We start from the raw sequence: 15,221 nt of genomic DNA, 5'->3' as shown, positions 1-15,221 counted from the left end.
CTAATTGCTCACCTTTATGTGAAATATTTATCGATTTTGCTCAAATTTGTATTTACGTTAAGCGTAACAATTACTTCAAAAATGTCGTGTAAAAGCAATTGCTTTTTTTATCAACCTGAATTACACAAAGATTAATAAAAAGTTTAAAATTAAACTAATAACTTTAACGTAAAGTTAAGACAAACGCAAGGCAAAATATATTCCGGACATTTTTCGCTAAGTATTTTCTGCATTAGTATAAATTTGGATTGGATGAATGCTGATATAAATATATGTTAATATACGTTAATATAAAGTAAATCGACATATTTGTTTACCGTATTTTTATTTTTTTTTAGTTATTATTTTAATTTCTGCTGGATTATTAAAAAAAAAAGATAGCTTGAGTAATAAACTTTAATATTATAGGAGCAGTATACAGGGATTAGCCTTTTCCGGAAATGCGGATATTTTTTTCAGCTTTTAGTTTTTCCGGATATCCAAAACAATTTCTTTTCACACAAGTTTACAAGTTATATATTAATAAGTTATATTAAGATACAAGTTAAGGTATAATTTTTGTGAATATTTATTTTTTAAGCTTCACTCATCACTCTTAGCAAAATAAAGAAAAGTTTAAAAAAAGTTAGAAACTACTCAGCTAAAAGCAAAATTAAGAGGAAGGAAAGGGAAAATAAATTCCAGATATTTTACCTAAACAATTTTTCGCAATTTTAAAATGAGACTTGGATGATTTATGCATATAATTTAAGTCATATTTTAACAAAACGATTTTGTTGTGATTTGCGCATTTAATGTTCGAACGTTGCGAAATAAATGGTTAACTGTATCTTTAATGAAACTAACAGTTTTGTTTAACTAAGAAGCCAAGAAAAATAAAAGTAAGCAGAACTAAAAAAGTATTAAAAAATTTATATTTCATTAGAGAAAACAAATTAAACTATTATTATTAATTTATTTACTTCAAACCCCTATTACGGGTTGCCAACTGCTAGTAACTATTATTATATTTGAAAACGAATTGATTATATGATATTTTAATAATAAAAAGTTAAAGTTTTAATAATAAATCTAAAAATCTAGTAAAATTAATTTGTATATTTAAAAACGTATTTATTTAAAATAATACATAAAATATTTCATTAGTTATTATTGATAATTATTGTTTTTATTTAATAAATTTAAGATATTAAATATTTTATCGTGTTGTAATGGTTCTTAATTCATTGAGGTTGTTAAAATCTTCTCCACGGTACCTAATCTTAAACTTCTTGATATTCGAACAACGAACCCATTCAAAAATTTCTTTAATAAAATCAATGTCTTTGTGAAGTTCAAGATTTAATTCTTCACAAAGGTTAATCCACGGAAGAAAATTTTCTTCAAAATCATTTTTTGTTATTAAGTAATCTGAGATTCTAAATGATATCCACAACAATTTGATCTTATCCTTCGGTTTCCATCCTTCGAAATTGATTGGACGATCAAAGTAGACATTGCGAACATTAGTTGAACATTGAATTAAAAGTTTTTTTTCTTTATCACTTAAAATATTTTTATCAACGCGTAACCAAAACAACTTTCTTCCAGATTTTACGAAATGATTTACAAAATAATTTTCGCAAGAAGTTTCGTAAGAAGTTTTTCCATCGTCAATCGAAATACTCCACTCTCGTTTATCAACAATTGAATTTATTTCATCACTAAATGATGATTGACTTTCATAAAAACATTCAATGAATAAATAATGGTAATCTTTAGATAAATTGTATTTAAATTGTAAAAAAATACTTTCGTTATAACTCTCACTTAGACGTTCTAAAGTAAAATTAAATAATAATTATAAAAACAAAAAAACATATAATTAAAATAATAATCAGAATTATAACATATACATTATAATATTCTACATATTCATAATTTTTAACAATTTTTATTAATTTAATGATTGAATGAAAAATCATATACAATTTTTTATTTTTATTAAATAGAATATTTTACATAATAATATTATATACATAAATTAATATTAAATTAAAATGATATATACAAATAATAAAATTGAGAAATTTTTAAATAAAATAATTCTTTAAAAAAAATTGTAAAAATATAAACAATTTTTTAATTTGTTAATTTAGGCATTTTAACCCATTTAAATATAAGTTATAAATTAAACATATTTAAAATAACAAAACAAAAATTATTCACTTATATAACTTAGAAATAATTTCTTTTATTTATGTATTCCAAAAAAATTTCGTTGTTCGTTTGTATTGTCAGAAATACGCAAGACTTATTAAAAAAGGCTGTCATGGTGAAATACAAAGAAATAAGAAAAAAAGATTCTTAATAAGGAGACATTTACACATCATAGTAAACATTATTTCATCATTAAAGCATAGCTACAAAATGTCATATATATAAGTAGTATAAAAGGGGGGTTCTCGCCCAAAATTTTTCAACTATAACTATAACCATAAACTCATATCATATTTAACTATAAACTTATCTATATTCTCATAAGTCATTTCAATCATTATACTATCTATAAATTCTTAACTCATTTCAACTATTGTCCTAACCATTATTTCTGAGCCAAAATAAAATAATATAAAGATAAAATAATGGTAGTATAACAACCATAATATATTAATATATTATGGTTACATCATAACTATAAACTGAGCTAAAAAAATTTTTGTAATTTTTATAAATCAATTTTTCAGACTTATCAATTCTTTATTATCAACCCATGAGTTAAACGAATCAGGATACCCATACCACTTTACTAATGATTTGTTTTTAAGTTTACGAATAACTTTTTCAATCCTGAATAAGTTTTGTTCAGTTTTTTGCATTTCTTGTTTACAAAAAGTACCTTGTATTTCTTCACTATTATCGTCAGTTATTATATACGTTGGTGGATCTGTGAACTGAATCTGTGACACAGTAAAAACCTCTTCAGTCCATCTCGGTGTATATCCTTTTTCAAACGTTCCTTTCTTTTTAACTCTCCTAACTCTATCACCAATTGAAAACTTTGGTTTTACAGACTCTGATCGCACATTTCCATTTATATTTAACCAAACAATATTCTCATTCTTTTTATCACTAGCTGCAACTGGTGTCATTTTAATTGAAGAATATATCGTGTTGTTGTACTTATTTACCATTTCATCTAAAACGTCAATATATATTTTCTTGTAGAATTAGCTGAAAAGTACTTAAACATTTTATCTATCATTATTCTATTCCAACATTCAACTACGCGACTTTTTTCTTCATCTTCTTTTTGCTGTGTCTTCGAAGTATTTATAAGCAAGATCGTGATGGTAAGCTGCATTATCAACTCTATCTACAGGTTTACTTCATTCTTTATATGAGTCAGTAGAAGTTAACTGTTCATCTAAATTAGTACAAGGACCTACAAAGTTCATACCAGGTAAATGCATTTCAACTGGAATCTTCGACCATGGTAGTTTTATTTTACTTGTTGTTGAATTAATCGAACTCACTAAATCTTCTCCTGTTTTTGACGATACAAATTGAGTTTTCGTTTTTCCGCAAATAGCGCAAGTTCCACTTTGCATATTTCTACTGTTTTTACTCACGACATTTTGCAAGTTTAGTGTATTTGTTTTGTTTCTACATTTATTGCAGTACATTTTTATATATAGAAAAAAATGATATATAGCATTTTTATATATAGAAATGAAAATCTTAATTATTTAAAAATGGATATTATAGATTTGTCATGGAATGCGAATAACAATAAGAGAAATAATAATAAGTTGTTTCCTAAGAGTATAAGAGGAATTATTGTAAGAAAGTCGGTTTGTGGAAAAACTACTTTATTATTGAATTTACTTTTGAGACCTGGTTGGTTAGACTTTAATAATTTAAAAGTTTTTGGAAAATCTCTTTTTCAACCAGAATACAAAAAATTAAAACAATCTTTTGAAAAAAAATTACAAAAAGAAATTATTCTTGATCTATTAAAGTTACAAGACAAAATAGAAAACTTAAATGCAAACTCTGAGCTTATAATTGAAGACATTTCAAAAAATTTAAATGAAAAAACAGATATGGAGTGTAAGTTTTTTGAAACAGCTGAAAATGTACCAGATCCTTAAGATCTTGATATTCATAAGAATAATTTGATGAAATTTATGATTTACAATTAATAAAGCAAAATAAGCGTAAAAAATATTATATAAGAGGAAGACATAGTAATGTAGATTGTTTCTATCTTGCACAAAATTATTTTATGTTACCTAGGCAAACTATACGAGAAAATACAAATTTATTTGCTTATTTCCACAAGATTCAAAGAATTTAAATCACATTTATAATGATCATGTTTCAAGTGATATGACAAAAGATGAGTTTAGAAATTTTTGTAAGAAAGCTTGGTCAGAGCCTCATGGATTTGTTATTATAGATCTGTCTTCTAAAAGAGAGTATGGAAAATATATAAGTGGATTAAATTGTTTTTATATACCAACTGGTTGAAACAAAAAAATAAATTTTAAAAAGTATAAAAAATATTATCTTCTATATAAAAAAACAAAAATGACATATTATTTATCAGTGAGCGGAAATAGCAGTATATTAAAAACTAAGTTTGCCCCTATTATTTCTCTTAGAGAAGACAGAGAATATGAAATGGCTCTAGTTAGTTTAGAGACATATTACAGTTTTCCTAATATTAATTCTTCAAACAACAATTTTAGATATAGCACAAATAATGGAGCAACTTAGAAGGATATAAACATTCCAGATGGATGTTATGAAATTAATGATATAAATAAATATATTCAATTTATTATGACAGGAAACAGTGATGCAAGTGGAGGAGTTGCAAATATTACAATTGAAGAAAATAATAGTACATTAGGATCAGCTTTAACTATTGGAGCTGGTTATAAAGTTGATTTTTCAACTTCATATTTAATTAGAACTGTTTTTGGTTTTGACATTTAATATGTTTACTATATTATACTTTAATATAGTAAACATATTAAATGTTAAAAGTATACGAGTAACAAGTGATATAATAGGATCATTGTATGTAGATGGAATAGCTGATAACGTTATATATTCATTTTCTCCAACTGTAGCTCCTGGATATAAAATTGTTCAAGATCCGTATAACTTAATTTATTTACCAGTAACACTAAAAACAATATCAAGAATGGAAAATAAATTGCTTGATCAAGATGGAAATCTTTTGAATTTATGAAGAGAAAAAGTATCTATTTCATTTCATGTAAAAGAAGTAAAATCATTTTTTTATATTATATTAAAATGAGTAAATATACTAATATTAAGATAAATGTTTCACAAGGACAATTAGAAAAACTTAAAAAAGCAATTGAAGATGGTTATGGAGCTAGTATTAAGATCTTAGTGGTGAGCATGTATTAGCTGTAACAGATTATCAATTGAAAAGAATTAAAAGAGCATATGAAAAAGGTAAAGGTTTAATAATTACTCTAAGTAAAGCACAACTAGCTCACAATTCTTAAATAGAGGGAGGATTCATTGGAGCACTATTACCTTTCCTTGGTACAGCTGGAAAATTTTAATTATCAAGCATTGCTCCAGCACTTGCAACAGGTTTATTAACAGGACTAGATTCAGCAGCTGGATCAGCTATGGTTGATAAAATTGCTGGAAGGGGTATTGTGTACTTAAAAAAGAATGGAAAAGGAGTTAAAATGACAGCTGCAGGAAATGGTTTATATTTGAGACCATGGAGTAAAGGAAGTTCTGTAGGCGATGGACTATACTTACGTAGTGGAAATGGATATACATCAACAGGATCACGCTTATTATTAGGACCAAATTCACCATTTACTAATATTACATTTTTGAATACGATTCTGTGATTCTTGAAATTTTTTTTATATGCAATATAAAAAGAAATGCCAAGAAATAATCCGCCAATACACAAATTTATAAACAAATATATACTAGATGAACCTCTAAAAATACTTCTTCATTCTAAAGTACACAAAGATTTGGAGTACCCTTCAGTATTGATAAATGATAATAAATATGAAATATTTGCCCAACAAGACATTACAATAAAATCTCTATCGCATTGTTATATTCTTTTAAAGTTAGGTGTATTAGTTGATAAAGGTGTTGCATTAGTTTCATTAAATAAAGAACTTCAATTAAAAATGTTAAGTTTACAAAACTCTGTAATATCAGAGTTTTGTAAACTTAACATTTGTTATTGATTAAAAAAGGAGATTATGTTTTGTTAATTTATTGTAAATTTAAAAAAAATTTTTTCCTTTAATAAAAATGGAATATAACAAATTATACCCAATTCTTCAAGATGCTCCTCCTGATAAAGAAAATAAGATCATTAGTGGACAAATATGTTGATTAAATAAAATTAACGAGATTCAAAAAGAAATAGAGAGTGAGAGAGAAAAGAGAAATATGTTAAGTAAAATGTATCATAGAGTTGTAAAAATAATTTCATTATTTGATAATGCATTACTAGCAAGCACTATGGCACTTGGAACTATTGGAATTGGTTTTTTGTCAACAATAATTGCAGCACCAGTAGTTATTGCATGTGAGGGTGCAGCATTAGGAGCAGATGCGTTATCAATAATAGGAGGGTAAGTTAATAAAAAATAAATTTAAAAGCAGAAAAGCATGAAAAGATTAAAGTACTTGCTGATTCAAAACTAAATACAATAAGTGACTATATTTCTAAAGCTTTAGTAGATGGAAATGTAGATAACAATGAATTTAAACTAATACTTAGTGAACTTGAAAAATTTAAAGCTATGCTTGAACAAATTAGAACAAATTCAAAAGATTTAATTAATGAACAAATTAAAGAATCATTAATTAAACAAGGAAGAGATGAAGCAATTAATATGCTCCAAAGCAGGTTTAGTAAAAATGTAAACGTCAAAACAATACGTCAAAACGATTTTATGTTATATTTTTTTATATTTCTTATAAAAAAAGCAAAGTGTCATTTATAAATATTGAAGATCCTGAAATAAGAGACAAAGTTGTCGAAGAATTCTTAGAGATTAAAAAAAGATTACGGCAGAATGATTTACATGAAAAGATGGGTGAAACTAATTTACACTCAGGATTAGAAAAGTTGTACAAGCCATTAATTGATAGTCAAGATGGAATAAAAGAAAACATATTTAAATTGCAGGATCAAGCTGATAAATTTGCACTCACTTTTTCAAATTCTTATCCTGAAGCAAATAGAGAGATAATGATAAATGATTCTAAAGAACTATTGCCTTATCATGAAGAAAATAAAGATATGAGGCTAGGAAAAATTGCAGCAGGTTATCTAAAAATACGTGCTACTAGTAAAAAATTTACAGATACAGATAGGTAATGAAGATGGTATATTCCATATTGGAAAAAAGCCAATACATATAATTGATGATAATGTAACTGTTGATGATGAAACATATTATGGTACTCCTGGTCTTTGTAAGTTGTTAACAAAGTTTAAATCTGATAAGGGAATATATAATGAAGTTGACCTTAAAAAATATCAAGATATATTAATACAAACAAATGCAATTACAACTGAAAACCCATACAAACCAAAGTCATCAAAGAAATAATAGCCCCCATTTGGAGAGATATAAAGAAAAATGCGAAGCATGAATCAAAAGGAACAGGATTACCAACTACAATTCTTCCTAGCGACCTAATGCATTAATTGAAATGCTTGATTTGCGAATAGCTGCATGGAAAGCAGATAACACTGGAGCAAGAAATGAAGCTGTTGCAATAAGTGATGAATTATTACGACAAGGTGTTATAAATAGTGCACAGTATAAAGCAATACAAAACAATTTATAGTATATCAGTGCATATAAAAAAATATATATAGTACATAAAAAATGCTAATTATTCATAATAAGAGATATATAAAGAAACATGCTATTGGAGAAAGTGGTATATTCGAAAGTATAAGAGATTTATTTAAACGAATAAAAGCGTCACAACAGGTGTATTTAGAACAAATAATCAAGTTGTATTAAAAACAACAGATTTGAATGAACTATATGAAATATCAAAGCTGAAAACTTTGGAATCATTATCATCTTTTCAACAAGCAGGATGAGGTTGGAGATTTGTTTCTGTTAAAAAGATGGATATAAATATTATTGAGTATAATCCTATTAAAGATAAATCATGGATTCCACTTGATGAAACTTTAGCAACTAAAAAAGCAATAAATAATATGAAAAATGAAGTTAATTAATGTTTTAAGTGGTGTATTGCAAGAGCATTAAATCAGACAAATAATTATCCTCAAAGAGTAGATAAGGAGCTTAAAAATTAAGCAGAAAATATAAACTGGGATAAAATAGAATTTCCAGTATTGTTAAATCAAATCACACAATTTGAAAAGAACAATACATATATCATTATTAATGTATATGGTTATGAAAACTCAGAAGTTCATATATTGCATGTATCAAAGAATAATGATCGCAAACATTTAATAGATTTACTATTAATCTTAAATGGTGAAATTAATCATTACTGTTTAATAAAAAATTTAAGCAGATTACTTTCATCACAAACATATAATAAACATTGCAAAAAACACTATTGTAGGAATTGTTTACTTGGGTTTAATTCTGAAGAATCATTATCTAATCATAAACTGTATTGTGAAACACATGATTCAGTACGTATCGAACTTCCACCACCAAATTCAACAATGCAATTTACTAAACACAATAAATCAATGAGAGTTCCGTTTGTAGTATATGCTGACTTTGAAAGTTTTATCAAACAAATTGACACTTGTGAACCAAATCCGAATGAATCTTATACTAAACAATATCAGAAACATAATCCAAGTTCATTCTGTTATTATATTAAATGTTTTGATGAAAGTTTTTATCAAAGTAAACTAGTCACATTCACAGCAAGTAGTGAAACAGATGATGTTGCACAAATTTTTGTTGATAGCTTAGAAAAAGATATTAAGAAAATTTATAACAAGATTAAATTTCCAAAAAAGATGATATTTCCTACTATAAACAAGCATGACTTTAATGCAGCAATATCATGTCAAATTTGTGGAGAAAAACTAAATGAAGATAAAGTACGTGACAATTGTCATATTACTGGAAAATATAGAGGTGCTACTCATCAAAATTGTAATTTAAATTATAAAATTCCAAAATTCTTTCCAGTACTATTTCACAATTTATCTGGTTATGATTCTCACTTATTTATAAATAAATTATCAGGAGGAAAATAGAGTTGTATACCAAACAATGAAGAAAAGTATATTACCTTTGCTAGAGAAATTAAAGTTGATGAGTATATTAAAGAGGGTAAGAAAGTTGAAGTTAAATGTGAGCTTCGTTTCTTAGATAGTTGTAGATTTATGCCTTCTAGTTTAGATGCTTTATCAAAGAATTTAGCATAAGACCAGAGCAAAAATATCAGAAAATTATATTCAGGTAAAAAATTAGATTTGTTACTAAGAAAAGGTGTATACCAATATGATTGGGTTGATTCTATTAATAGATTTAATGAGACACAATTACCACTAAAAGAATCATTCTTTTCAAAATTAAACGATGAATATATAAGTGATGATGATTACTCACATGCACAAAATGTATGGAATGAGTTTAATTGCAAAACATTTAGTGATTATCATGACTTGTACAATGTTTCAGATGTGTTTTTACCAGCTGACGTCTTTGAAAATTTTAAAGATGTTTGTATGAATTGTTATAAATTAGATCCTGCTTGGTATTATACATCACCAGGATTAGCTTGGGATGCAGCATTGAAGAAAACAAAAATAAAATTAGAATTGCTAAGTGATTACGATATGGTACTAATGATAAAGAAAGGTATAAGAGGTGGAATTAGTATGATATCAAATAGGTTAGGAACTTCTAATAATAAGTACATGGGTGATGAGCATGATGGGCAATGAGTAAACCACTTCCTACACATGGCTTTAAATGGATGGATGAAAATGAAATGGAAAAGTGAAAATCAATTCCATGTATACTAGAGGTAGATTTAGATTCCCCATAATATCTACATGATGGACATAACGATTATCCACTTGCACCTGAAAGTTTAAATATTGATAAAGTTGAAAAATTAGTCCCTAACTTGAATAATAAGAAAAAGTATATATTACATTATGAAAATCTTAAATTGTATGAAAGGTTAGGATTAAAGATGACTAATAATCATAGAGGAATAAAATTTGAAGAAAGAGCATGGCTAAATGAATACATTGAACTAAATACAAACCTTAGAACTAAAGCAACTAATGATTTTGAAAAAAGACTTTTTTTATCTCATGAACAATTCAGTATTTGGAAAAACAATAGAGAATGTTGAAAAAAGAGTTGATATGAGATTAGTAACAGACAGAAATGAAGCTATTAAACTAGCATCAAAACCAAACTTTGAAAGTAGAACAATATTTGATGCTAATTTAATAGCAATACATATGAAAAGAACAAAATTAAAATATGCTAAACCAATTTACTTAGGAATGTGTATATTAGATTTGAGCAAAACTCTAATGTACGAATTTCATTATGATTACATAAAGAAAAAATATGTTGATCAAGCAAAACTATTATTCACTGATACAGATTCTTTAGCATACAAAAAAAAACAGAAGACTGTTAAGCTGATATTTCTGAGGATGTTGAAAGCAAATTTGATACAAGTGAATTTGACCCAAAACACCTAGCAATTAATAAAGTAGACTTTAAAGTTGATGTTAATAAGAAAGTAATAGGAATGTTTAAAGATGAGTCTGGAGGGGTACAAATTGAAGAATTTGTAGGACTTAGATCAAAGTTGTATTCTTACAAAGTACACGGAAAAGATAACAAAAAATGTAAGGGAGTAAAGAAAAATGTTGTTAAAAAGTGTATAACACATGAAGACTACAGAGATAGTTTATTAAGTCAGAGGAATCATATTAGGAAAATGAATGTAATAAGATCACATTCACATAAAATTTACACAGAAGAGGTCAATAAAATAGCATTAAGCGCAGAAGACGATAAAAGAGTTATTTTAGAAGATGGCATACACACATTAGCATATGGATGCTACAAACTAAAAGAAAATAATTTATAGGTAAAATAGGATAAATAGCCTAAATAGGTCAAATAGCCCAAATAGGTCAAAGAGCTCAAATAGGTCAAAGAGCCCAAAAATATAAATATATATAAATAAATATGGGAAATAACAATTATCATAAACTTATCAATGTTGAAGAAACAATTTTACCAAATGAACCACTAATTTTCAATTGATCGAAGCAGCAAAATAATTAAAAATAAAACATTTTAGAGGTGTATTTGTAAGAGATGAATTACCGAAAAATTACGCAAAAAAAAGAATGTGGAATATTAAATACAGGAGATTCAAGTACGCAGGGATTTCGTTAGATTTGCTGGTATAAAGACATAGATAAAAAACTAAGTTTTGACTCTTATAGACTACTACCACCAGTTGAAGTCGTTAATTATTTAGAAAGTCCTGTTTATTATAATAGTGATAAAGTTCAATTTGGAAATACCTCATTCTGTGGCCACTTGTGTTTATATGTTTTAAAAAACTAGATAAAGGATGTGATTTTCAGAATATTATTATTAATCTTTGGTAATTTAAAAAAAATATATATAGTTAAAAATTTTTTTCTTTATATATAAATTGCCTGTTGATAAATTTGGCGCGACACTACTTCAGCTGTAGCTGTAGATGGTTTAACAATATCTCAAGCTACTAATTTGTTCATTAGGAGAGATGGACAAAATAATGCAGCTAGTAATATTATATGAATTCTAATAAATTAATAAATGTAGCAGAACCTACTAGCTCACATGATGCTGCTACAAAAAATTATGTTGATAATAAAACACTAAATCTTAATGAATTAGGGATAATACCAAATTCAAGTTTAACATGCCTTGGATTAAAACAACAGACTATTCCCCCAAATACAGGTGATGATGCAACAACAGTTTTTGTACAAGATCATTCAATTTGCATAGGAGACTATTCTACTTCTACAGATAGTGTTGGAGATGATAATATTCCTTTAGCCTGTGATTTTTTATTTACACCACTTGACCCACTTGGCCACTTATTTTATGCAAACTCTTTACAAGGTTGTAATGTGCATACAGCTAATGCATTAGGAGGATACTTTACACTAGATTTACCATTTACTACTAGTCTAGTAATTCAATTATACAATATAACTAGTCAAAACATTACATATTGGATACAACCTCATATCACAAGAACTACATCAATACCTCAATCATTGTCATCTAGTAAATTATACTCAGAAACATTTAGATTTATTAACACAACTTATAGTAAAGAATATATATTATTAGACACTACAGACAATGCTGGTCAAGGTGTTTATCTTAAATATATTAGAATGCATGTTATTGGAGTATCTGGAAATTGGTGGGAATCTAGAGTACCCATGCATGATGCATACAATTCTCCAGTAAATACTAACTCCGTTATACAACCTTGGATACCGTATAACAGACAAGGTTATACAGTATTTCAAGGATTTGATTCGAATAGTGTATGCATATACTGCTCATCTGGTTTAGAAGACTTTTATCTTTCTTCGTGGAATGGTGCTAATATTAATTCATTTAATACTGAATCATCTGGACTATTGCATTAATCAAAAGATGCAACTAGACTCTACAACTACTAACTCATTTTACACAAATTTTACTGATTCTATGTTTAGTGTTCCTACTAAAAGAAGACTAGTAGTAACATTAAACTCTGGGGATGCACAAGTTGGACAATCTGGAAGTTTTACTGTAATAGGATATGCTTTATTTTACACTTAGATTTCACTTGTGAAATCAATTGAGCTTAGATTTCAGTTATGAAATTATAGCTTAACTTGAAAAATTGATTTATAAAAAATTACAAATTTTTTTTTAGCTCAGAGTTTATAGTTATGATCTAACCATAATATATTAATATATTATGGTTGTTTTACTACCATTATTTTATCTTTATATCATTTTATTTAGGCTCAGAAATTATGGTTAGGACAATAGTTGAAATGAGTTAAGAATTTATAGATAGTATAATGATTGAAATGACATATGAGAATATAGATCAGTTTATAGTTAAATACGATATGAGTTTATGGTTATAGATATAGTTGAAAATTTTTGGGCTAGAATGCCCCTTTTATACTACTTATATAATATATAAAAACAAGCAACAAACATACCTTAGATAAAGGGTTAATCGATTAAATTTAAAATTTACCATAAAACCACATCAAATGACATATTGTTTTAAAAAGTAAAAATTAAATCCATGTAACTATCATACTGGCGTAAACAAGAAAATAATTCCTCATTCACAACTTACATAAAAACAATATTTTTCTGAAACTTTTTGCCAAACCAAAAAAGAAATGCAGGTTCTTGCCACAATATTAAAGTTAGACAAACTGTTGATTTACAATAAAAACAGTACCATATTGTACAAATATTGTAAACATATAGAACAAAAGAAAATCGATTAAAAACAGTCGGTTGAAAATGCAATTGAATAATACCTTAATATGTTATAAAATTATGTATAATATATAATATGTTATAAAAGTATGACATAGATACGACATCCTTTATCATAATGTACTAGTTTTTTGCATACAAAAGCATGCCAAACATTTTTTTAAGTAAAAAAATTTGTAAAAACAATGTTTTCCACGCGACCAAAACATTTTTTTGCAGCGAAGAGTTTTTGTATATCAGTTTTATTTTTGTATCAGCGTATATTTTAAAGGTTTATAAATATGCACTTTTTTTTGCACCACTAACGTTTTCAAGGCAGATTGATTTCTTTTTCAACATATTCATTTAATTTTCTGCATCTATTTTCAATCTACATTTTAATAGAAAAAAACTTAATCTTTGATACTCAATTATCGTATTTTCCAAGAGGAAACTCATGTTTTATTTATATTTTATCATTCATATTATATTATATTTTCACACGTTAAAAAAAAACGAAAAACAAATAAACGATTACAAAACTTCAATTTCTTGAAAGCGATTCGTGAATTTGAAATCGTGATTCGTGATTGATTTGTGAAACTTCAATTTCGTGAAATTTTCGATTCTTGCAGAAAATTTTCATACTCAAATGGAGATGAAATATTGTAAAATTGTTTGTTTTTATAAAATATTTCACCATTTTGATATTAATTTAAAACTCTTTCCATTGACATTATATTGTAACGATTAAATATATAAAAGTTTGAAAATTATAAACACGTATCTATATGCTATGTTGTATTAAAAAAAATAAGCTTAGAGATAGAAATCAAAATATTATAAAAATTTTACATTAAATTTGAAAGGTTTATATATTTTAGCATTTTAATCTTGTATATTTATAATATAATTTAACTAATTTATTTACAACAAAGAAATACTTATTATCATCAATTCTATACAAAAGACAGCCGTCGTAAGTTATTGTTTTGAAACAATATAAATTTAGTTTTAAAACATAAACTTTTTAAATAAAAACAAATAAATGAATACTAACTTACGAATATTAGGAAGTTTTGATACCAGTGTGTATTTTAATAAATGATGGTAACATAATGATTTCGTAAAACTTTTTTAAGAAAAAAACTTGATGATTGAACTTTAAAAAAACCTTTTCATTATTTCGAACAAAACTTGAATAAACCGTATAGTTTTATAGAATGATACCGTAACCATCGCAACCGTTTTTATAAAATATAAAGTCAAATAAATGTCAAAAATGTCAATAATGTACCTCCAAATTGCTTACAAGTTACCAAAACATACATTAATTAAACATGCCTTATCAGGTCTCACAAATATTTTTTATATCATCTGAAAAGAATTTTTTGAAATGTATTTTTTTACTCAGTTTTATTAGATTAATTATGGTGCATTTATTTATTCAGTTTTATTAGATTAATTATGGTATATTTAATTACTTACTTTTATTAGATTAATTATGGTATATTTATTTACTCAGGTTAATTAGATTAAATACGGTATATTTATTTACTCAGTTTTATTAGATTAATTATGGTATATTTATAGCATTTAAAGTTGTTAGTTTAATTATATTTGAAATGAAAGTATTTGAGGCTT

The 15,221-nt window shown here is 26.0% G+C and overlaps 1 protein-coding gene across 7 annotated transcripts in view; it reads right to left on the bottom strand.

Annotated features, from left to right (window-relative positions):
* Window positions 1-1,080: 1,080 nt before the first annotated feature.
* The window catches only part of LOC136075088 (NACHT, LRR and PYD domains-containing protein 9-like), a 66,325-nt gene continuing 52,184 nt past the window's right edge, over window positions 1,081-15,221 (bottom strand). For 3 of the 7 annotated variants that reach the window (XM_065787332.1, XM_065787333.1, XM_065787331.1), the window contains one exon: window positions 1,081-1,818. In XM_065787332.1, the coding sequence (XP_065643404.1) occupies window positions 1,199-1,818 (620 nt within the window). In that variant the 3' untranslated portion in view covers window positions 1,081-1,198. The remainder of the gene's footprint in view (window positions 1,819-15,221) is intronic. The other 4 variants (XM_065787334.1, XM_065787337.1, XM_065787335.1 and 1 more) reach the window with 3 other exon arrangements.

Source organism: Hydra vulgaris, chromosome 01 (assembly GCF_038396675.1).
Source record: "Hydra vulgaris chromosome 01, alternate assembly HydraT2T_AEP".
In the NCBI taxonomy this organism is placed as follows: Eukaryota; Metazoa; Cnidaria; class Hydrozoa; order Anthoathecata; family Hydridae; genus Hydra; species Hydra vulgaris.
This window is presented reverse-complemented; position numbering and strand designations above follow the sequence as displayed.